Source organism: Microplitis demolitor, chromosome 8 (assembly GCF_026212275.2).
Source record: "Microplitis demolitor isolate Queensland-Clemson2020A chromosome 8, iyMicDemo2.1a, whole genome shotgun sequence".
Lineage (NCBI taxonomy): Eukaryota > Metazoa > Arthropoda > Insecta > Hymenoptera > Braconidae > Microplitis > Microplitis demolitor.
In genome coordinates this window covers 13650334-13676306 of record NC_068552.1, presented here as the reverse complement: position 1 = coordinate 13676306, position 25973 = coordinate 13650334, and the positions used below count along the sequence as shown (strand labels likewise).

The window sequence follows — 25973 nt, the reverse complement described above, 5'->3', positions numbered from 1 at the left end:
TTTATTTACAATTTAAAATTTGTCTGATGTCTACTACATTCACACTCATCATAATTTATGTATAATAAAAATGAAGTTTAATTATTCTAAAATTAATACAAAAAATTTTTAAAATAAAAATAAAAAAGTATTTCAAACTTGATTTATTTTATCAATTATACAATTAATACTTAACAACTTATTAATTAATATTATAATGTGAAAACTTATTCATCTAAATCCTCAATTTCGGATGCATCACCGCCCATTGCTTTCCAAAATGCTGTCACGAGTTGCTCAGCAGCTGCTCGACGGTTACTAGGTGATAATGTTGCAGCATGTTCTTTCATGGCCATCAACTGACCAAATAATTCACCAAAATCTGTATTCTCTTCACCCATAATACCATCTAAGACATTATTATTAATCATTACGATAAAAATATAAAAAAATACAAAATAACATACGGAGTTAAATTATTTTTAATTTATATTTGGTTCAACAATACCTAGTACACTATTCATTAATAAATTGTCTGTACCATTACGTGATGCATTTAATTGAATATTATCAAGTTGTTCTTTTATTTCATTTACATCTGGCTCATTCGATGTTGATATTCTACCATTCGGAATACCTGAACACAACAAAATAAATAGATTAGTTGTTCTTTTAGCTGAAAACATTTAAAAAAAATATAGTAGAAATACCTTTCAATATTCTATTAGGCCATGTATGAGTATGCAAAACCTCAATAAGTCTTTCAATACCAAATTTTTCTTGTTCAAAGTCATCATCCATGACATCCGGCGTCGATTCTGGATTTGTCATTTCGACCAATTCAAATTTATTAACATGGCACCATTCAGTAACTAAAATAATACAATTATTTATTTAAATTGATAAATAAAATATATAATAATTATTATATCACTGGTTTATACCTTCGTCTTTTTTTTGTGCATCAGGAAAAGTTTCGCAGGCCAGCAAAAAAATGTCAGCCTCATTGAGAGACTGAATTAATGGAACGTATTTCTCCAAAACCAATGGTTCATCTCCCTGGTTCAATTAATTTAAATAATAAAATTCATCAAACAAATAATAATAAATTCCTTTATAGTTCTTAATTAATTAAATTGCCTTTGGTTCATAATGAAGTATCACTGCTTCGATCCCATCAACTGGTATTCTCAGTGGCAACCTTTCAGTAGCACACAGTACCACTCGTGCTGAGTAATATTTGTTGTCAATGTCCCAAGAAAAATATTTAACATCGTCATCGTCTCCTAGAAGCTGTGAATCTAAATCTACATCACAATTATATAAAATATTATCAATTAATAACTTATTATTCAAATGGAATGAAAGCATATTAACCTACAATACATTTATTTATTACCTTTAGCAATTTCACTTGCTTTGTTATTTTCAGTACTTAAAATAAGAACACGTGGTAAATCCATTATTGATATATTCGTTTTAAATGTTATATTTATTATAAAATTACATTTATGTCACAGACAATTATTAAATTAAAATAATAGACAATAATATATCAATATTAATAGAGACACTAGCGCTTACTCCAACTTATGTACTTACTACAGTTCATACATAAATTTATTTTTTATATGAAAGAGAGGGAAATAGTATTGCGTTTTAAATTAAATAATTGTAATAAATATAATTTTCAAAGCAAAGGTTTATTTGTATATAATTAGTTGTGACAAATGACAATTTTCACGATACATTGGATAATTATTATAATTTATAATATGAAAAAATAATATTAAGCATGAGTGTGAATATAGCAGACATTAGACAAATTTAAAATTAATAATAAATGGAGTAAATAATTAATAAAATTTAAAAAATGCGGTTTTAAAAAATTTTGAAATTAGTGCATTTTTTACAAATATTGTTTTTTTTAATTATTTACTCTATCAAATTTTTAAGTTTGCCTGATGTCTGCTACATTTACGCTCAATATTAAGCATAGAAAGAAAATATCCATTTTTTTTTTTTTAATAACGATGAATTATTTGTAGAACTCATGTTCAGACTCGTCTTTCTTAATGTTATTCTTGTAACCTTTTTCAAAGTCTTTAGCAAGAACGATGTAACGATTTTCACGTACTGCGTGCATACCAGCTTCTTGACAAATAGCATTTATATCTGCACCGGAAATTCTGTCAGGCCGGGCAACGTAATCCTCTAGATCAACTTCCTCACTCAGATTCATTTTAGTAGTGATTGTTGAAAAGATGAGACGTTTCTGACGACGATCTGGCAGAGGGAATTCAATCTTACGATCCAATCTACCAGGACGCAACAGAGCCGGGTCCAAAGTATCAGCACGATTAGTAGCCATGATAACTTTAACATTAGTAGTTTGATCAAAACCGTCCATCTGGTTGAGCAATTCTAATAGAATACGTTGAACTTCACGATCAGCACCAGTTTGTGCGTCAAAACGCTTCGTGGCGATTGCATCAATTTCATCAACAAATATAATAGCTGGAGAATTTTCTTTAGCAAGACGGAAGACATCTCGTACCATCCTTGGACCTTCACCGAGATACTTTTGCACGAATTCAGAGCCGACAACACGAATAAAAGCGGCTGTAGTGTGTCTAGCGACAGCTTTAGCAAGCATAGTTTTACCACAACCAGGTGGTCCGTACATCAAGACACCACGTGGTGGATCGATACCAATCTGCTTGTATAATTCAAAGTGAGTCAGTGGTAATTCCACTGCTTCACGAATTTCTTGCTTCTGCATATCCATACCTCCAATGTCGCTGTACTGAATGTCAGGTTTCTCATCTGATTAAATTATAAAACAAAAATTTTTAATTTAATGACATAAATTTAAAAAAATCCTGGAGAAAAATGGAGATAACAAATGTACAAGTTTTTATTATGCTGTCGACCAAACTTGAAACAAAAAATTGAGTTACCAAAAAATTGCCATACTGTACTACAATTATTATTGAGGATAATAAGTTTTGAGTGCATAACATTTTTGGTAGTACAGCATAATCATTTTTTGGAGGCTCAACTTCCTGTTTCAAGTTTGGTCAACAGCATAATAAAAAATCGTCCATTTTTCTCTGTGCGCAAAGGTTTAATATTTAAATTTAAATTACCAGCTTGAAGCATAGAAATGCTAGAGTCTGCTTCTGGTGGCAAAACGTCAACAAGAGCATTGCTGTGCTTGTGAAGTGCAACACTAGCAGAAGGCTTCAACAATTCACGGTCAATAGTTGATAAAATTCGTACGTAATAATTAGATCCTGTTGTAGAACCAACGATACCAGTGTTTTGATCAACAGCTTCCAAAAATTGTCCAATCACAAGTGGTACACTCTGTATACGCTTGACTTCTTCTTGAGCATGTAAATATTCTTTTTTCAAATTGCGCTGTTCATCTTTGATATATTCTTCTTGAACTTGAAGAAATTCAAGCATCCGTTGTAATTTCTAATGATGATAATTAAAATATTAATTTAAAAAATTTATTCAGTCTGATGATATATAAAAAAATTTAATTAAGGTGTACCTTGTATCGAGTATAAAGATCTTCAATATCTAAATCATCACCAACACCTGAGTAATGACCAATTACCGGTTTGATGTCAGTTTCAGAGACATCCTAATGAAAAAAATGAATAAACATGAGAGAATTTAAATTAGTGAATACAATTTAGTGGTACATGACAATGGAGTCTTGGATTCATGAGTGCAAAGTAATTACTTAACTCATAAAAATTAATAAATCCAATATCATGGGATATAGCCATATGAATAACTATGGCTCAATAAATAAATTTATAAATTGATTAAAAACTTACTTTGTCTGGTACAGTAATTCCAATTTCTTCCATTTTTATATGGAAAATGAAATTCAACGATTAACCAAAATAATTTTTGGTTAAACTGAATGACTTGGAGATATTTTCCCCTGAGACAGGGTTGCCAGAAAATTTTTGTCTGAGTCGCCCCATCTATGATCAAAAGTAGCGAAATATTTCTACAAGTCGCCCAACCATTTTCAAGTTTAAAATAATTCTATTGGCTTACAATTTAATCTCTATTAGCCAATAAGAGTACACTATAATTTACCGCATAAATTAAAATTAACATGAGTGTGAATGTAACAGACATCAGACAAATTTAAAATAATTAAAAAATAGAGTAAATAATTAATTAAAGTAAATTTTTAAAAAATCGCAATTAAAAAATTTTGAAATTAATAAGTACATTTTTTAGTTTAATTAATATAATTATTGACGCAAATAAATTTTAATAAAATTATTAAATTTCAATTTTGAAATTTCGCGTCAAGATGACGGTACTGCGTGTTGCTGTATTCAACGTTCAAATTTTTGCTAAAGTGGGGATGGTGGATGAATCGCAAAATCGATTGCTTTGTATCAACTGGCGGTCCAATAGCGGCAATCAGTATCATCGAGGACGGCAGTAGTAGTCCAGATCCTTCTTTATGTTTAAATTGAAACACCGTATTGCAGTTAATTCGCGGAATTATCCATAAAAATTATTACTCATAGTAATTGTTTAATTAAAATCTGCAGTGTTTGTAAAATTTTAATTATGTAAAGTGTCTGTGGTGTCGTTAAGTGTTGAGTGTTCAGTGCTAGTGTAAAGTGTTGCGGATTGCTGATGCTGATAACTTCCAAGTTCCTGAGCAAAATCATCTGGCATCGTCTGGTGGGAAATAGCAGTTAAGTGACGTTTTTTTAGCTGCAATACACTTGGAGCAATTTAATTCAAATCTCCAAGTGTATTAGGACACCCTTCTGCATATTATTTCCCCACCAAGGTTTGTTCAAACATTTGAGTGTTTTTTTTTTTTTTTTTTTTTTAATTTTTTAAATACTTATTTATCATATTCTGCCGCCATTTTATTTTGACGTACGATTTTTAGTTTTCTCCAATTTCTAATAATTTATTTTTCAAATATTTAAATTTACCGCGCAAGTAATAAGAATAATTGATAAGGGTACATTCCGAAATGCACCGTTAATATGTACATACATACCGAATTGGAATGAAGTTTAATTCAAGTCATTGGCAAATGGAAATTAAAAATAATGATCAAGATTGTTTAATCCTGAAACATTAAAAGTCGCCCAATTCGAGATAAGTAGTCCAATCTGGCAACCCTGGATCTAAACATACTACATATATAACCATCAGATTACACTAGATGTCATTATTGAATAAAGATAGATGTTGATAAGGAAGAAATTCATCTGACAACAGCAGAAAGTAAAATCCTCTAGATGGGTCTGACAACAGTTTGGCTGTTGTGTAAAAACATCAGCAACACACACACGCGCAAAGCTAAAGTTTTAAAAAGTTTATTTATAATATAAAAAAAATGTTAATATACGATGTTTCGGACAAAGATAAAGTGATAAATTCAATTACAAGTCAATTACGTAATTTAGGAATAAAATCACGTATTAAAAGACATGTCAAAAAAAATGATAATGATGATAAACAGTGCGACAAATTAAAAAAAGTTTTCAATGTGCCGTTGCAGAATCAACCGTTGGATGTTGTACAATTGTCGTCTGGAGCAATTGTACAAGTGCCGATATTTGTAAAACATGCTATTGTTTTTATTGAAAAACATGTTAATCAAGAAGGTTTATTCAGAAAAGCTGGATCCCAAGCCCGGCAAAAAGAATTGATATCGAGATTAGATAATGGAAATGAATTAGGAGAAAAATACCATCCACTTGATGTTGCTAATTGTCTTAAAAAATATTTTCGCGATCTTCCAGAGCCAATTATTCCATATGATTACCATGAGATATTTATACGATGTGTTATGCTAAAATGCTCAAAAGTTGAAGCAATACTCATGGCTTGTATGTTATTACCGTCTCTTCATTTAAATACCCTAGCTTTTTTTATGGATTTTTTAAAAAATGTATCACAGCATGAGTGCGATAATAAAATGTCTAGTGATAACTTGGCTAAAGTAATTGGACCGAATATCATGCCCTTGCGTGAAACAACGATGACTGCTATGCAAACAAGACTTGAAGCTCATCTTTTTATAGTCAAGGTTTGTAATTTTTAATAATTTATGGTATTATATTTTTCAGTAAACATTTATTTATAAATTATTATTAAATATCGATAGATTTTAATTGAAAATGCTCGATGTATTGGTGTTTTACCAAAGAATTTAATTGATGAACATCAAAAAGAAAGTTATTGTATGGACATTGATATTGATCGTACTATTGAAGATCGTTTGAAGGAAAAGAAAAAGAAACATCGGAGTGGAAGTCTTACTCGTAAGCTTTTAAAATTTAATTATATTAAATTTATTTCTAATTATCAATATTTTTTTTGCACTGCAGGAATGCTAAATGGACTAAAAAAAATAGTTGGCAAGAATGGATCGCCTGAGGCTATTGGTCCGTCAAGTGGAAACCATTTGAAAGCTTTAACTCATGAATCATCCCAAGTTTCACCGAATAAAGCTGGAAAAAAACGACGAAACGCTGAAGGAGTATCCGCGCAGGCAGTGAATATGAAAAAAAAACGAAACTCGCTGGACGGTGATATGAATACTGCGGCTTCGATCCCACAATTGATTGTCACTTCACCAAGAGACAGGAAATCAATTGATAAACATTCAGCCCAAAAATCATCTAAAGTACGCAAATATTTGTCTCATGGTACAAGTGTGGGAATTCATAATAACCAGAAACATGAAAAGTCTAAAAAATTAGGAATAAGTCTTGATCGTTTTGTGTCGCGGAGTAAGCAAAAAGTTAATGAGCTCGAAGTAACAAAAGAAGAAAAAAGTCCTAGTAGTTCTCCAATAGAACGACGTTGGAGTGCTTCCAGTGATGCCTCTTCAAAGAAAAGTATGAAAAAACGTCGATTACAAAATTGGAGTGCTTCGTCATTAATGACATCTCCTTCAGTAGCTAAAAGACAAAATGAACGTATTGCAAGAGCTACAATTACCTCCGATCAATATGAAGATGTATTTAGAGACGCAGATGTTAACTTATCTGATGAGAATGGAGAACGTGATGACATTGATCCAACATGTCAACGACGTAGATCTCAACGTTTATTCAATTTAAATAAAAGTAATGAATCATCTGCATTTAATTATTGTGAAGATAAATTATCTGGTGAATTAGTAACGTACAGTAAAGATGAATCGTCTGAAGAATATGTTAAAATACCTAAAAGAGAGTATGAAGAGATTAAAAATCGAGTATCAGCAATTGAATCACGTATTTCACAAGAGTTTGGTATTGATGGTATTGATCACGGTGGTAATAAAAGATTATCGACAAATTCTGTAACAGATGTACAGAATGAATATGAAAAAACACTTGAAGAAGCTAGTATTGAAAGTATTGTATCAGCTGATCATTTAGCCAGACGTTTGTCTAAAGAATTAAAAATACGTAGAAGTGCCGAGCATAAAGTTATAAGATCGCCGAGTGCTCGGAGAATCAGTAGCTTACGAAGACGTTCCCAAGAAAAACCAATTACCGGGCGTAGGCGACTGAGTCATAATTCATCATCTTGGCAAGTTTCGGAAAAAATGCAAACAAAAAAGTTAACTACTGAAACATCTGAGAATGACAATGATGATGTCACTTCATTCTGCAGTGATGAAACAAATGCACGTTTGATGTATCTGCAAAAACAATTAAGTACACTGATTAGCAATACAGCTGAACATACTGGTTCTATTCTCAGTGATGATGAAGCATCATTAAATATTATCAATATGCCTAAATCATCAATAGCTAATGTACGCCGAGCGTCTTCATTTCATGGCAATGAACTTATTAATGAGAACATTCAATTAAATAGTCGGATTGATAAACTAAAAAAAACAAGTAGTCAACGTAATATTACACGTGATGAAGAACAAAGTAAGTACTGTAGTGATTCACGTATGTTTGAAATAGTCACAGAGAAAAAAATATCATGGAAAAATGCAAGTGTATATTTCGAATGCGAAACTCCAGCGAGAACAACTGCACCGGCTGTTCAAACAGCGCGAGCTTCCATAGCTAAACTACGTACTCAGAATGCAGGAATGGTGTTGGCTAAAGCTAGACTATTTGATCACAATGAGAATAAAAGTACTCAAGAATCTTTAATGGAACGACAGAGGAGGAATATTAATGGGCATCGTGAATTAAAAGATAATAAATCAGTGCCAGTAGAAAATATTCGTAAGAAAAAATGCAAAAGTCCAAAGAGTTATGGAACGCGACCAAAATTATCAAAATCTCCAAGTGAAATAACAATTACTCCAAACAGTAGTCGTCAGTCATTAGATAAACGTTCAAATCGTCGTCACAGTCTATTGTCAAATCAAGAAAATAAACAGACAGTTGAAGTTGATGATCAATTTTTATCTCCGAGTGCAAGGAGAGAAAGTAATCGTGGTTTAAATTCAGCAAGTCGATATAGCACTACGTCTATGAATACAACGAGTATAAAGGCCGAACACAATTTAGTTAATCGCGCTGGTGAGTTTGTAGATGTGAGTACTATAAATACACCTCATATAAAAAAACCACTCTCAACAAAGACACCAAAAAGCGCACGGTCCCTGGTACGAAGACCGGCTATCGATTCTCGAAGGACGCCGTTGAAAGCTGTGCCACCGTCTTCTGGAACGCCAAAACGTCAGAGCCCGCGATATACTTTAAAAACACGACAATTATCTCGACATGTCAATTAATAAATTATACTTTTTGACACTACAATATTATATTTTTACCAGTTTTATAATTAATTAATTAAATAGATTGATCTCATTAATGATCACCTTAATTATTTATATTGATAAATGAATGAATTTTTTTTATATATATTATTATAAATTATAAAAAATATTAGTGATAAAAATAATTTTACAAAAAAATAAATCCATTACTAGTAATAAGTATGTTTTTAATTGTTATAGCAGTTTATTTTCATTTTTTTTTTTAATTTTCAAATAAGTACATAGGCATTTTGTATTTCATTCTTTCTTTATTTATTATTTGTTTCTTTAAATCTTGATTCCTCGTGTTATTTTTATTATTATTATACATTTTACGTAAGATCAGAGAAAAAATTAAGGTTACAATATATATATTTGTATAGTCTATAAATAAGACTATTAATCAAAATTTAGTTTCTTTTTTTTTAATTTATTTTTAAGAACCGTGCTCAGCACTCAAAGTTCATATTTGCCCGCATCCAGTGGAACAAATCCCCCTCTTAATACCATTTATTTTTATTTATTATCAATTTATTTGTCTACGTCGCTACGAAAATCAATTTAATTTTAATTCGATTAATTAATTTTTTTTGTTCAATATCTACAATTATTCACAATCTGTTTTGTTTTAATAAAAACGAAATCTACTGGAATGCATGGAATTTGTATATTAATATAAATATATATTATATATGTATACATATATTAATTTTTCTTTTTAAGTACACCTGATAAATCGTAGACATTCACGTGTTGTACAAAATCGAGTTGATCGTCACAATTTACAATACCGCCATCGATATGTTTCTGTCAAAGCAAATAATCTTTTACGATTCATCACACAAGACAGTTGATATTTCTATACTAATTTACTTTATATTTTTCTTCTTAATTAATTAAATTTACTTTCGATCAACTATTTTATTATCAATTAATAAATTGATAATATTTTTATTAATTAAATTGCTTTATTGATTGGTATGCAAAAAAAGAGCGGATGCTTCATTACTCGAGGAAGATAAAATACGTGAATCTCTACGGTAGCGCCGTTTATTTAATTTGCCTATCTCGTATTTGTATTTTTGTTTTTTAATTCTATACTGTTTTCCATATATTAATCTTTTAAATTAGTTATTGCAATCAATTTTCACCGCGAAAAATATCATTTATTTATGAAAAACGTATCGCAATTTTTAAATTTATTTATTTGTGTTATGAAATGTGTGTATGTATGTTTGGAAATGAAATAAAAATTTTTATAATAATAATAATGATGAAGGTGAAAAATAACAATTGTATGTTTAACAATATCTACGATTTATAACATATATTATGTATTTTTTTTAAATTTAATGATCAATTAAATGACCATTCTATACACAAGGTAACAAATTTAGTTACCGGAACAACATTCCTCACATTCCCACCAGTAATAATCAATCAACCGTGCGTAACATCCAGAAATTTAATTTGTGCAAATTGTAATCAATTATTCAATATACGCTTGTATTATAATTAAGCAATTATATTATTTGCAAATTTATTTATAATATTAATAAAGAAATTAATTTTTTTTTGTTTTTTCATTATACTTAAGGTATTTGTTCGACAGAAATCTAATACAATAATAACAACAACATACATCGCAATATTTTTAGCGATAAATTTGTTTTACAATAAATGCAATCGAGATTTAAATAATATTTAATTGTATTAAATAGACATTATCATTAATTCGTTTGGATTTTTGTTCGTTTTTTAATTGTTTAATTAAGTAAAGTAATACTGGAATTATTAATTATTAATCTTTGTTTTTCATCTCTAGCTACTGATTAATTATCAAGTCAAAAATATCTAATTATAAATACGTATTATTATTTTTTTCTGGATACTGCTAGTCTAATTAATAATCTCGAATTGCACATTGAAGGTATGATTGATGATGCAAAGAGCGTTTAGAATAAGTTGAATTTATTCTTAGATAAATTTAGCTAAAGGCGGGATTGGGGAATAAAATAAATTTTATATATGCCGGAAATATTATTATTTATTTTCTTGTTAACCAGCTTATTTAAGTAGCTGATGTGCCCGTTCATTCGCCACTTGTATTCGTGTTTCGTTTGATTCACCCTGTGAAAAAAATTCAGACGTTATTAATTTAGACTTATTTTTTAAATACAAATTATGTTAATTTTTTATAACAATAATAATAATTAATTAATTAATTATAACAATAAATATAAATACATAGTAAAAAATTAGCGGAGTAAATCCATAGGGAATGCGAAGCGAATGATTACTTATTTATTTTATCCCCTCGGAGCGAAATTCACTCCGAAGGGGAGTTTAATTTAATATTGAAAATTCGGTTCGGAGTGAATACAAATTGAAATAAAATTCAGATCACTCCGAAGTCACTCAGTTGAGAAAACAAACTCCCTGTTTACTCCTCATACCGAGTGGTTCTTTTTAACTCCGGAATTCTAAGTGACGGAGTGAATTCGGATTTAAATAAAATCTGTAATTACTTGGGGTTCACTCCCAATTATTTACAGTATTAATGATTTATATTTTTAAAAATAATTACTTTGCGATTGATCCTATCAATCTGGCGATTCTGATTCTCCAGTTCACTTCCCATGTCGATAGCCATATTTCTTAAATTACCAATCATCGTTGAAACTTGACCCATATTGTCTTCCATTTCATTTTCACGTGCGTCATTATTAATTTTTGCAATGTAGCCACCCTGAGGTCCAAGTCCATTACGATCATCCATCACCCGCTGTGGTTGATTATTGACGACTTTGCCATCGTCATTGCCCTTCCACGTTCCTTCATCCTCTTTGAAACTCGCTCCCCTTAAAATCGAATATTTTATACATATAGATATCACTCTTGTTTGATATTTTTTGCTGTTGTTTCGCTATCCATTGTATCCAAAAAATAAGAAAAAAAGATAAAAAAAAGGAATAATCGATAATAATTGATTTATATATAGTATGTATACATATCTATATTTATACATAGATATATGTTGTAGACATAGTGTTTAAATGTATTGAAAAAAAAAATAAAAGTATACTTGTTGCAAGGCAGCACGCAAATGCCACAACATTTTTCCATTCCCGTGAGATTTTTCTCTGCTTCTCGCATATCTGCATTTATCTGATCCATCCCCTCTTCGATTCGGTCCAATTGCTCTGTTAATTGTCAAAAAAAAAGGAACAAAACAAAAAGTAAATAAATGAGCATTCATTTTTAAAACTTTATTTTATTGTTTTAAGTTAATTGCCACTATTATTGGAGTATCAATGGAAATTAATGCTTTCTTTTTACACTACTTTGTACTATTTTACAGCCAATAGTAGTTTAGATGATTTTGTTTACTTTGATATATATTTAAAAAATGTACTGTTAGTTTTATTAATTGACAATTTTTAATTAATATAATTAACAAAAGAAAAAAGAAAAAAATAATTGATAATTTTATTGCATTCTCAAAAACTCTTTGAATAATTTATAAAAAAATTGTCAATTATTTAAATGGTGATATTTAAACTTTTAATTGTTAATGATAAAAATACTAGCAATAAATAAAAATAAATGACAATGGCATGATTGTAATTATTAGTAATTGATTATATATGATTGAGTGATAAAATAAGTTGTTAACAAATGATTGATGATGTTATCGGGTTTTCATTTTTTTTATACGTACAAAATAAAATTTTTACGTTAAGTCATAATTGGGTCAGCATGTTAAATTAAAGCTGTTAAATATATTACTCCAATTTTATTTGGTGCTCATAGTTATTGTCAAGGATATCAATTGTTATTTATTTTTTACAAGTGTATCATTAATTAATTAATATATTAATAAATATTAGTAATGCATAAATGTATATTATCTAAGATGTTAATCTGAATATTTAATTAATGTTAATTTTTTTTGTATTTGGAATAACAGTTCGCTGTTATAAATGCGACTGTTAGACTGTTTATTGGGCGGTTGGTTGGCGGACTAGATGATTGGTAATTAGTGGGCATTTGTTGTTATTACTTACTGCTCTTAATTTATTATCAATTACTAGTGTTAAATGTTATTTGTTAGTTAAACATTTTTACTCTATCTATATATAAGTAAATAGATTTTTAGCGTTTAAAGAATTGTCTCTTCGTCATAATCGTCTTAGTCATACAGTTTTATATATTTGTTACTCCTGTATTTGATGGTCAGTGTACAATGAATATATATATATATTGTATATTAAGTAAAATAATAATTAACATTGTATGGTGTTGTTGGGTTTCATATTATAATAATGCTGGTATATATTATAAATCTTGATAATTTCTTAAAAGTTGTTGAATATATTTATATATAAACTCGTGTCGATTGTTACCAAAAATTATCGAATTTTATTTAAAATTTATTGTTTAAATTTATGTTATGATCTAGTTAAATGGCTTACCGCCTTGTTCGTCCAGCATTACAAGAGATTTCATCCCGACCTCGTGGCTCTAAACAGGCAACCGTTCAATATAAAAAAAATTTTATTAACAACATATTGTTAGACGATAAACCGTTGCTGCCGTCCATACACCGCCACCGTTGTGTTGCTTATGATTCTCCCTAATCTACTTAAAAATTAGTTGCTTATAATAATACTAAAAAAAATATATATATATATATATATAAACAAATAAAAATAATAACAACAATCGGGCAATAAGCACTTCCACTAAAATCCTTGATTGAAGAAGTGAAGAAGCTATAAGCGTCGCTGATGGCTCTGATGACGAGCGGGCGGACGGTCAGCTGTACGTATATATATATATATATATATATATATATATATATACTCATATTATTACTAATTTTACGATTTAATTTTTTTTACATTACTAATATTACTTTATTTATTTATTTTTTTTTTTATTAACGATCGATAAATAATTTAATTGATTTACAGATGATTAGCGCGAGGAACGTAACGTGCGAAGGCTAGGAACGGTAGTACGCAAAAAATATATATATAACAGCAATGACAAAGCCATCGTGTATTTTATTGTGAGATATTTATTGTTATTCAACATTAATTAATCTAAAAAAATAATTTTATTTAATTAATTAATTAATATTTATTATTTTCTACAATAAAATTTAACAAGCGGCACGACGTATTTTTTGCCGAATGTGCAATACATATGCGTATAATTAACACGGACATACATCAACTAATCTATTAATAATTTATACCATACAACTATAAACTAACGCATTAGTGCCTAAAAGGATTGCTGAATATGGTATTTGTAGGTAAAGTTAGGAATATCTATATCTTTGTTGTTATACTATACAAGTGTCGTTCTTGCTCCGAAAACTTTACGTAAAAGTCTTTTTTTTTTACTTTGGCTTATATATTTATTATTTATACGAGTTTATTGTTTGTGTTGTTATTGTTCTTGTTAAACACAGTAAGTAAGTCATGTCATAGCTCAAGTTTCACACGTTTTATTTGCATGAAAATTTTGATCAATACTTCACACTAGTATTTTAATATTTAATATTTTAATATTATATAAAAAAATACGTGTAAGGTAAGAGACCTAGTACCAGATCAGGGAACTAGTACTCGATTACTCCATGAATTTGGATATCTATATTTAGTAAAATTTAGTAAATATAGATATACAAATACACGCAGTGCTCGGGTACTGGGTCTCTTACTTTACGCAAAAAAAAAAAGGATTTCTTCGCTCAAGATAATTTTTTTTTGCCCTAAGAAATTTTTTCTAATCCTAAGAAAATTTTTGTTTCCATTTCAAAATACAAAATTTATTTTGCGCCAAGACATTCTTTTTTTCTGTGTATAAGTTAATCAAAATTTTCAGTTTACAAAACGTTTTATTCCTCAGTAGTTTATTATTTCAAAATAATGTCAGTCCATAAGTCTTTAAGTTGATTGCGTCAAGTTACATTTAATTAGAAGACGAGAGTTAAAAAAAAAACAATCTTAATCTCTTTAGAAAGAGCTTACCGCCTTGATGATCTAACATCATCAGAGTATTTGCTCCAACGTCCTCGCTCTAAGAGACGGCAACGATGCAACCGGAACGAAACATCATTCAGTGTGAGATTATACTGCGAAATGAATGAAAAAAGAAACGCCCACCGTGCTGTATGCCCTGAGGGATATGTTTTGGCCAATAACCCGCCCAATAAATAGGCCGTTGTGAGTAGTAAAGGGCTCGAGTTAAATTAAAAGCACATATTTAGGAGGTTGTAAAAGAAATAAATGAAAATAAAAGTATTAATATAAATAATAAATCTATACATAAAATTTATACATTGTGCACTAGGTCACGATCTAAGCCCATCTATAAATATATAAATATATTTATTCATCACTCATTCGTTTAATTACGTCCCTCATGGCAGCAAGCACAGTGGTCAAATAATCAGCCATCAAGACAAATTATAAAATTTAAATAAATATAATAAACACGAATAGTTATACTTTGGGTGCTAATTGTACGACGTAAATAAAACATTAATCCATCACCGATTATGCATTCCCATAAATAATATTTTATTCATTAAACTATTTGTTCATCAGTAGACATTAGTAATAGCACGATTTCGAAGACATTTAATTAAGGACAACAATTATAATTATGCAATGACGATACGATTAGACCAATTATGGATTAGATTAAGAGAAGACATAAAGCGTCTATTCCGAGTTACATCGATTTTTATGATGAAGAATATATTATAGTAGTAATAATAATAATATATATAGTATATATAAGTAACAGTAATAAGTAGTATAGTAATTATAGTAGTATAGTAGTAATAGTGGTAGTAGTGGTATAATAGTAAGTATGTAAGTCGTAGAATGATTGAGGTATATATATAGTGGATAAAGTATATTTAGGAAGCTAGTGATGCAAACAAGAATAAGGAAGGGCACCTATTTTAATTTATAGATACGTAGACAGGCAGGCATTATTTGGACAAGCACAATACAAGTAGAAAAGCCCGTCCATTATAATAATTACGAGAATTTGCCACAAATTAAATTCTCGCGAGTACCTCTAGTGGTACTTTAAATTTATTTTTAATAATTAAATAAGGACGACCAGGATGCTCGCGCAAAAGCAGCATTGACTATAATACTGTCACTACATTCCGTCCATTTATTAATTATTTGTGTAATTTTTTTATGAATTATTATGAGATCATTCTCTTTACTCTGTTTTTTAAATTATTTAGTTATATGTAGATATATATAAGTTGATTTTATTTTTAACGAAGGGAAAACAAGAAAGGAAAAAGGGGTTGAATTTTAGTATGACTAAGACAAAAAAGTGTCGCGCCATTTTATGAGCAAGCAAGCATCCTGGCCCCATTTAATGACACAACGATACACTTTTATTATATATGCATATAACAGTGAATATAATATAGAAATAAGAAAAAAAAGATGATGATACACATCGAAAATAAAGACAAGTAAAAGAAAAAGAAAATATTTTTTTTTTAATTTTTTATCTAAATGAACCCGATATATATTTAGTTTAAAGTATATGTATATATTTAAGGTATACATAGCAGACATTCAACTACAATACTACTTATATTACGAATTGCACGACTCGTGAATGACTTTTAATAATATAAAAAGCGAGACAGTTAAAAAAAAAGCTCTCTTCTGTAAGCTTTATTTATAGTGAGCATATAAATAATTGTCAACTGTATATATTATGTGAATGTTATAAAAAAGTGAGTATATATATAGTTATTTGTAAATATAATGCCCGTGTATATATATTATATATATAGAAAATAGAAATAAGTATTACTAAAAGAATTGACAGATATAGTATGGCGACATTAGAAATAGAGAGCAAAGAGATGATTCATGTATTATTTACTATTTAATTGCTTTGTTTGATCACTTAACAATAAATTTATAATTTTATAAGAGTTTATTTTCACGTTTGTAGTTTTAATTTATAATAATGTATATGCTGAGCATTGATAATTTATTTTATTTGCATAGGGTAATGTCGGGTCATCAATCTCTATCTATATACTTTTCATATTAAACTACAAATATAAATTGAATAAATAATAAATAGATAAATAATTACTTGCATTCAGCCCGATTTATCCTATGCATCCATCAGAGAGCTGTGTGATACTTGTATTGTTGAATATATTTATTATATTTTATTGTTAAATTATCCTGTCTAATATATTACTGAATTTAAAAATAATTATATTTATTAATAAATACATATATGTATATATTTATTAAGTTAGGGTGACAGTGGAACGTGGCGTTGATAGTGGTGTGGTGGTGGTGGTGGTTGTGGTGGCAATAAGGATGGTTTAAGGATCTTGGAGGTCATGGTAAAACCAGTTTATAAAGTCATAAAGGTTTAATGAAACTGTCGCAGAGAAATGTTAAAGCGCAATCAGTTTTATTCGTCTATCAATAATATGTATGTCGTATATTTATTATTTTTATTATCCATTCTTAGTTTTATTGCTATTAAAAAATAAAATAAAAAAATATAAAGTGCCTGTTTCCCTTATCGTAGTACTATTGTATTTTTAAAAACTATTTTCTTTTTCTTAAAATTTAACCCACCAACCAACCTACGGACCAGGATGACAACAAGAGCATTTATATTTTTTATTTTTAAAAAACTAGAGCGCGTTAATATTCATTATTGTTATTTTATTTTTTTTATACCACATTCGTTCTTGATAATAAAATCTTACCTGACCGTTATTATGACAATAGCTTGAGTATATAATAATAATATTTAAATAATTGTGAATGGATGCTTTGATTATGTTCATGTCTATTAAAATGCAATATTTTTTTTTCTTCCATACAAAAAAAAATCAGAGTCAAAAAAAATATGATAAGAGGGAACAATCATATATGTATTACAATATAATATTTAATTAAGCACTAAAATATATGGTCTTATGACGTTTGTCGACTGAATAATACGGCAATAAAGCATAAAATAATTATATAAAAAATATAATATAATATATTAATTATACAAAAACAATCGATATTAACGTATACGATATATATTATAAAAAAGTGTGATCGCGAAATTAATGAGTTAGTAGTAGAGCAGTTAACTCACCTCCCTGGTCGTCGAGAGCGACCAGAGTGCGGATGCCGGCCTCCTTGCTCTAATCGACAGACAGAGGCAGCACAACACACACAACCACCACGAGTGTTAAAGAGTCGGAGTATTAAATGGTTCAGTATAACAGTATATTTAGTATTAAGTATATATAGTATATATTGTTGATGATAAATGATAAATAAATATAATTCTTATTTATTGTATTTTTTAATCAACTAAATTTTTCCGACCCTTAGTGAGATAAAATCATCTAATTTATTTTATATTTATGACCTTTAATTTATTTTTATTTATTTATCATCTAGCATCGTTAAATTGAATATTATTTTATTTATTAATTTCTTTTTTTTCGTTTTATTGCTTAGTTATATTATTGCATGTATTTATATGTTATTAATAGTAATATGGTTTAAGCGAGTAGATATGAAATATTAGATGAATGTAAAATGATTTGAAAAAAAGTTGTATATAGAATATAGACACTGCAGGAGTTTTCAGTAGAGAGGCAGTAAGGGGATAATATAATGTTAGTTTAAAAGTATAAAAAAAAAAAAAAACGGTGTATGGAATTTGCAAAAGATGTTGCTTAGAGGTTTTTATTTAAAGTTATTATTCCATGCACATTACCCACATTTATATTTTAAAGTGAATCATTAAGATTTTTTTTTATACACACAATTATTTATTTAAAATTCGTGACACGCAGTTGGTTGATAAATCTAAATATATAAATAGATATATAAATTTTGTTAGTCGGTGTATTACAAGAGCAGCCATATACATTTATGTATAAATTACAGTGTCGGCGATGTGCAAGCACTCGGCAGCCAGACAGGCAAAGTTAGTAGACAAATTATATATGTATATATATATATAGAGACAAATCGTTAGGTGGACAGACAGACAAACAGACAGAGAATAGACAGACATTTCACACAAACGTATTACATGGACCACGAATTTGACACGCGCAAAGACAGTAATATAAAGCAAGCTGACAGAGACTGACAGACAGATAATACAAAATATTAACAACATTTATAGGACGGGCAAACGATAATGATAATAATAATAATAATAATAATAATAATAATAATAATACATTTATAGTAAATATATATGTATATTAATTGACAACATTCAAACTATTCGTTATTATTCGCGGTGCATCAGGAAGTAAGCATTTTACAATCAAGACTTTGCTGTGCAGCATAGTCGATACTTAAACTATATAGATAGTAAAGTACATATATATGATAAGTATTATTCGCGTGGACTAGTTTCAAATTTTTTTATTATACATATTTATTTTTTTCGTGTTTTTTTTAACGGCAAATAAAAAGTGGTTAGTGCAAGGATACAACGAAACTTTGATGTTAATTTTTTTTTTTTTTTTTTTTTTTTTTTTAATCATCATAACCAAGGGGATCAATGTCATAACAAGATAACTATCAAATTATATAATAAAACGCTCGGTAGCTTGACCAAAAAAAAAAAACTCATTTTTCAGCTACGTGCGTATTTTAAATTTGCCTCGACTACAAGTTAAGTGCATGGGGCTTTAAAATTCACATATTTAAATTAAACGGGAAGTCACAAGGATAACGGGGGTTATTGAATAGAAAAAAAAGACAAATAAATAAATAAAAAAAAAAAGTAATTAGTGCAGTTAGTACACAGATTTCCATCCTTGCTGCCTCAACGTCGTTGCAATGGTTTAGTCGACAAACGACTTTAAATAAAAAAATGCAATAATACCTTTTATTATCAATAACATTATCATTAACTTTATATCCTGATAAATATATATAAGTCGATTATAATCAGGGGAGCGTAGAAACATTTTATTAATATAACCAACGCAATGAGCGAACGTTACAAGGGGAGAGAAAGAGAGAAAAAAAAGAATATATGGATAAGAGAATACAGAGGGTAGGAGTAGTCACGCAAACGATTTTAACAGATATGGCTAAGCACTTACCTCCTCGCATAGTGCTAACATACGCCTTGTACTCTCCAAGGACTGTAACACAAAAAAAAAATCATTAATTAGAAAAACATCTTGGCTTGATACCCATCATTTATTAGTCAGGACTTAAATATATCAAATCATCTTTATATATATATATTGTGATTAATGGACATCCGTGTAGTAGGATTTAATTGACATGTTCAAGAATGATCATGATGACTTGATGACTTACTTCATCAGTTGTTTGATCAGCTTTTAGCTGTAACTCCTGGAGCTCGGTACGAGGTGGACCAGCTCCTTCTGCTGGTCCAGCCGCATCTGATGTTGGTGCTGGCATGATTTCTTCTTCGTTTTCCTGTCTACCTTATTTTGTAATGGATTTCCTGGTTGATTCCCACGGTGTCAGTTTCTTGTTTCCTGGTGAATCAGGTCCTTGACTGGTTCTTCAAAAACTGCAAACATCAAGATACTTTCGTCAATATCATCCACCAAGTATTCATATATATTAATCATAAAAAATTTTATATTATTGCACAATTATGATCAACTATGAAAAAATTAACTACATGCTGCCTTTAAATTCACAATAATCACGAGGTAATTTACGATTTCGAGTAACAAACATTGATCGGATTGAAGGATGGAAAAAATTTTTTTTTACCAATGTTTCACGAGATGGAGAAAAAAATGTCAATGTCACCACGACTCGACACGGTTGAACATCAGACAGGGACTGGTCTGGTTTGTCCCGTCGACCGCCAACAGCAAAATCAATATAAGCGAGCATGGGTCATTACGTTGCTGCGCCACGGAAGATACCATGCGCAGCGACCACCAAATAATACTTGTTTAACTACACATATGTCTATATATTAAAATAAATAACTGACATTTTCAAGGCTGACAACTGCAAGAGTAGTAGGATTTGTTATGATTCACCAATCAAAACATACACGTCAAATTAACTGGAATTTTTTCTTATCAATCGAAAAATTGATTAATCATTTGCTTATAACCGACATTAAATAGATAGTAAAATAATCAGTCAACTCCGGAAAAATTATACAAGTTTTTATACAAATACCTATACATCTATAAGTATATTATATCATTGATCGATTTTTTACGGTGACACAAAACTTGGTGACGACAATTGTTATGTCAGGTCTTTTTTTAGAGTTGAGTAATTAATAATGACCAAACTCGTTACGGCTTTTTCTACACCTCAGGCAATGTTCTATATACATATTATAACTGTTTGTTCATTTTTTTCGTTTGAATTCGTTGTTGCTAACAAGACGTCATAAGTATACAGTTATACTCTGATGCTTACTATTAATGGGTATAGTTTTATTTTATAACTTAAAAAATAATTGCATTAGACTTACCTCCAATATATTTAATGGATGATTTAATCCTTTTGGAAGTGTAAGTTTAAACAGTAATATTTGGTGTATTTATTTAGCGATGTTTAAATATCAAACACCGAATAACAGAATGAACTCTTCGTTCTCGTCAGAAGGGCGTGCACGCAGAGTGGGCGAAAATGATCTGCTGATCAAGCAATATTACTTATTAGACTCTGTTGATAAAATTGAATAGAGCAATTATTGATAACAAAGAATCCTTACTTATCAAAAGACCAAATCCTGCTAAAATGTCTTTATCTTCATTAGGTATGCATTTGTCATAAGATTTCTATTATACCGGCATGCTGGTAAAATTTCAAATTGAACTCTGATAGCCCAGTTGACCGCAAGTTAACCTTAAGTTACGGCTGTATTCTGAAGCTAACTTAAGGGAAAGTGTTAGAGAGCAAACAGTTACGGTTAAGTTGACAATAAATTGTATGTAACTTGAATTCAATTTGACTATAAATGTTACTGCCAGACAATGACATTACGTTGATTAAAAGTTTTACTTCAAATTGACGGCAGCTTTTTCTGTCAAATTACATTCAGATGACGGCAGTTGATTTGCATCAACTTGCACGCAAGTATTATCCAGCCAAGGATTACCAGAAACTTGTTAAGTCAAAAATATTTCACTGCAGAACTTGCTGAGGAAAATAAAAAAAAAAGATTAGTTTCTCCCTAACCGGATGTTTTAAGGAGTATCGGTATACAATTTTTGATTAAATTTAATTTATTTATAAAAATTGAAAACCTTAAAGGGAAAAGTTTTAGCGTTTTCGAAAACCTTGAAGGCTAAAAATTTCGAATTTTCAAAAATTCTAATTTGTCTTCAAGAAAAATTGTTTTTAAATTTAGATGTACTCTAAGAGTGTAACAAAGATAGTTTTCTCCATTCCTCTGGTTGCGAGAAAGAAGTTGGGTACTGTTTCACCTTAAATTTAATTTTTATTTAAATCGGATGCTCCATTCTCATGTGCTAAAAAATTCTATATGCAATACGGGAAAATAATAAAATATTGCATTCCGCGTAATATTGTCATTAGGGCTGACCGCGAAAGTACGTAATGTACTATTGTTTTTTTTTTTTTTTTCTAATTGTTCATTAGAAATATTTACAAATTATGTGCGTGCCCTGATTAAGAAGAATGATTTAATCTATGCTAAGTGTATATCTACATATTAGTCGATTCAAATTGTTTTGAATCATTTCAAATCATTTTTCTTAATTAGAGTGACAGTAGCTATATATAAATAAATAAATATATATATATATAGAGAGATCGCTCCCTTTACGATATGCGTATGACAATCTATTAGATCGTTTAACGACGATATTGCACAGCTCAAGCGCGAAAGAATAAATTCGAACCAAGATTAAGTCGATTAATTATTTCATTAGTTAAATATAAATTATTTTAATCCCAGTGACACGAGTTGTCATTTGTTGTGTATGAAACTTAGTAAACCAAATAACTCTCGATAGAAACAATTAATCGGTCTATCTTTTTTTTATTACCTTTGTATTTTTGATCACAAGAACCCTATTGAAAATTACTGTTTAAATCCTTTTAGTTTAATTGTAATTAATTAAAAACGTAAAACTGATTATTCAAGAAAATTTTAACGGCTATTTTTATTTTTACTATTATTATTACAAAAGTAAAATTTTTTTTTCTTTTTTTCTCCCCATCAACTACTGGCAGTAGGACTAGCGTAAAACAGTAGGTTCGAAAAAAAGAGCGACATCTACAACAAAAATGCGGGATATTTAGAAAAAATTAAAAAAAAAATAAATAAAAAATAAAAGTAATGATTAAAAATTAAATGAGCAATTGAGGTGTGCAATTTTGGATTTGCCGACATTTTTTTTATTACAACAAAAAAAAACTTAATAAATTAATAAATTCTTGTGAGAATAGATATGAATACTGAAAGAGAAAATTACTGATGCTATATAGCAACAGCGGAAGTAGTTCGATGCTTGCCACTAGATGGCGTCTCCTTGCTTGTCGTGTTCCTGGTAAGATAAGTTTCAGAATTTTTATATACCAAACTTCAGTTTATCACGATGTGCAAATGTACTATAAATAATAACGAGCAACCTGTAGTCACTACGTGACCGCTTGAGTATTAATACAAAATTTATTGAATATGATTTGAATTCAACTGTGTATTGAAATCTATACTCTAGAATCTTTTGTTTATTGCTGTTATCATTAAAATTTAATGAGCTTAATCTCATCATTGACTCGCAAACTGATTGATTTCAATGATTGTTTAATCATGGGATTCTTGAAAAAAAATCTACGCAAGGTTAAATTTTTTATTATTAGCCATCTAATATATTTTTTTTTCACTGATATCAAATTACATCTGTTTAATTTCTAATCATAGAACACATGATATATTTATTTATTTCAAGAAAATAAATACCATTGTCTTTTTTCCCGCGTAATTTAAATGTTATTCGAATTATATAGATAAGTTGATTTATTTCGATACTTAGCAATAAAAAAGAATTTATACTATAAAAAGGCATAAATTCAAATTAAGACCTTTCTAATGATACCAAAATTAATAACATTAATTTATTTTTATATAGATTACATTGTGTAACAATAAGGTATATATATAAATAAAATATATGAATATTAGGATGACCCAAAAAAAACTGACTTTTTTTTTCAATCTCGCATGAGATATCTTGTACACCCTATCATGATCGCTCAGAGTTTAAACTCAGTATGTTTTTCGGAGTCAGACATTGATAACTGAGACTCGGATTCAGTCCGATTCGCTGAAATATCTTGTACAGACGGCTGTCTACCTTTTGTCTATCAAATCTTCGAGGAATGGAAAGTATGAATGGAAGGTATGTATATATATGAAGATTGAGCAAATCAGTAATTGAAAAATCACAATCTAGATTCTTGTTCAAGTTATGTTTATTTCCTTTTGATTTAGATCTTTCTTCCGATGCTCGATGATCGGACATTTCAGTCGAAGCTCGAGTTGGTGGATTTGGCAGTGGGCTCTGTTGATTTTCTGAAGAACTCGCTGGTGAATTCACTCGCTCTTCTTTTGATTCATGTTTGATTTCTAACAAATCTTGATTAATTTGTAAAAAATCAACCGCTACTTTTATTCTTTCATCAGCAGTGTCTGGCAATTTCCGAGATTTTATCAGAATTAATGTTCACTGTATGGTTGGTTGGTGACACCAGCAGTCGTAAGTAAAAAAGTTATCTTCATTTTTAAAATTTTTCCAATTAATGATACAACTGCTTTCATAATTTTTATCATAATTAATTGTATTATTTATTAAGCTACAATTGATAGACATTCAAATTAAATAATTATAATTATTAAAGTTATCAAAATGATATTTATACTAATACTATAATAGTTCTAGGTTACACCAACTCTCATTTTTTTTCTCCGTGTGTTAGTTTTTCAGTATAGTCATAACTTTCTCTCCTTTTCAATCGTACGAATTTTTGAACGATTTCAGAACTCGAATCATAGTCACTTTCCTCTCTCTTCTAATATACATTCGTAATTACAAATTCTTCAATATTTTTTAAAAGTAGTGAAATAATAATGAGTAGAAGATTTAGAGGTATATAAATACATTCTTAAATCACGAGTTTCAATGTCGAAGCGTTTCACTCTAAAGAAACATTCTGAAGTTTGCGAAATTATTTACTCGTCCCAAGAAATTTTTTCATTCGGAATTGAAAATAAAAATTTTCTTGAGGCAAGAAAAAATTTGTTGGTATAAGAAATTTTTTCTAGTCCTAAGAAAATTATAGATTTTATTTCATGATGAAAAATATTTCTTTCGCCAAGAAATCCTTTTTTTCTGTGTACATGTTGATGTTCGAAAAAAATATCTGTAAAAGCAAATTTTCACTTTTATTCTTGTACTTTTTAAAAATTAAAAGTTGAATGTATAGAATTATTAAAAATATAATGATAAAAAAAAAATGTTTATAAAATCAAAGATAAAAGTTTCGGATACACACCGGGGTTTAACTAAATTGTCGCGATGCGATGCAAATGATTCAGTAACAGCTTCCCCTCCTGGGCATCCACTCTTCCGGCGTATTAACAATGTTGGCGCTGGTTTAACTCAAAATCACTATACATATTTTAACATGAGCGTAACCGCAAGAAAATTGCCTATTACGTATACATATAAAACGATATGTATATAACTTTATATTCATCACGAACAAGGGTATAAAATCATCAACTAAACACCAGCTATGCGGTATGTATATTTTCGTTTTTAAGCCATCACTAAAAAAAAAAAGATAGCAATTTGATTTTTGTCTCTTTCTATTTTAACAGGCATAAGAGAAACGAAGGGCATCTACATGGTTCCATATAACAAGTGTTGTAAAGAGGGTAGCCTCCGGCAAAAGCTGAACGTTGCAGAGGCATATTCGATAGATAAATCAAAAGGTAGAGTAAATGCTCGGTTACACCAGAGGCGAAAACTTTGCATGCTAATGGATGTGTAGTTGCACCAGTAGAAAGAGAGAGTAAGATAAAGTATATTAGGCTTCTGAGAAATAATAATAATAACAATAACAATAATAATAATAATTACAGGTCAAGT

General features: G+C 29.2%; 4 protein-coding genes across 7 annotated transcripts; 1 reads left to right on the top strand and 3 right to left on the bottom strand.

Moving 5' to 3' along the window:
• Positions 1–127: 127 nt before the first annotated feature.
• On the bottom strand, positions 128–1576 carry LOC103573266 (alpha- and gamma-adaptin-binding protein p34). Its single transcript, XM_008552279.3, has 6 exons — positions 1379–1576; positions 1120–1286; positions 924–1038; positions 690–851; positions 488–616; positions 128–388 (listed from the first exon to the last, which is right to left on the bottom strand). Exons 1-6 carry the CDS (start codon positions 1440–1442, stop codon positions 207–209), a joined length of 819 nt encoding a protein of 272 aa, XP_008550501.1. The 5' UTR covers positions 1443–1576; the 3' UTR covers positions 128–206.
• Positions 1577–1703: 127 nt separating this feature from the next.
• LOC103573267 (26S proteasome regulatory subunit 6B) lies at positions 1704–3975 on the bottom strand. The gene is made up of 4 exons (XM_008552281.2): positions 3834–3975; positions 3542–3634; positions 3129–3462; positions 1704–2805 (listed from the first exon to the last, which is right to left on the bottom strand). The coding sequence occupies exons 1-4, from the start codon at positions 3864–3866 to the stop codon at positions 2018–2020; spliced, it is 1248 nt and encodes a 415-aa protein (XP_008550503.1). The 5' UTR covers positions 3867–3975; the 3' UTR covers positions 1704–2017.
• Positions 3976–5289: 1314 nt separating this feature from the next.
• On the top strand, positions 5290–9717 carry LOC103573268 (rho GTPase-activating protein 11A-like). The gene is made up of 3 exons (XM_008552282.3): positions 5290–6079; positions 6158–6314; positions 6381–9717. The coding sequence occupies exons 1-3, from the start codon at positions 5384–5386 to the stop codon at positions 8747–8749; spliced, it is 3222 nt and encodes a 1073-aa protein (XP_008550504.1). The 5' UTR covers positions 5290–5383; the 3' UTR covers positions 8750–9717.
• A 368-nt stretch (positions 9718–10085) lies between these two features.
• LOC103573269 (synaptosomal-associated protein 25) lies at positions 10086–21475 on the bottom strand. 4 transcript variants are annotated; one of them, XM_008552285.2, is made up of 7 exons: positions 21323–21475; positions 20167–20386; positions 19944–19985; positions 17957–18005; positions 11859–11976; positions 11361–11634; positions 10086–10903 (listed from the first exon to the last, which is right to left on the bottom strand). In XM_008552285.2, the coding sequence occupies exons 2-7, from the start codon at positions 20269–20271 to the stop codon at positions 10841–10843; spliced, it is 651 nt and encodes a 216-aa protein (XP_008550507.1). In that variant the 5' UTR covers positions 20272–20386; positions 21323–21475; the 3' UTR covers positions 10086–10840. The 4 variants fall into 4 exon arrangements, with proteins under 4 accessions (XP_008550507.1, XP_008550505.1, XP_008550508.1 ...); XM_008552283.2 differs by lacking the exon at positions 17957–18005 and adding an exon at positions 14818–14866; XM_008552286.2 differs by lacking the exon at positions 17957–18005 and adding an exon at positions 13249–13297.
• Between the last annotated feature and the right edge of the window lie 4498 nt (positions 21476–25973).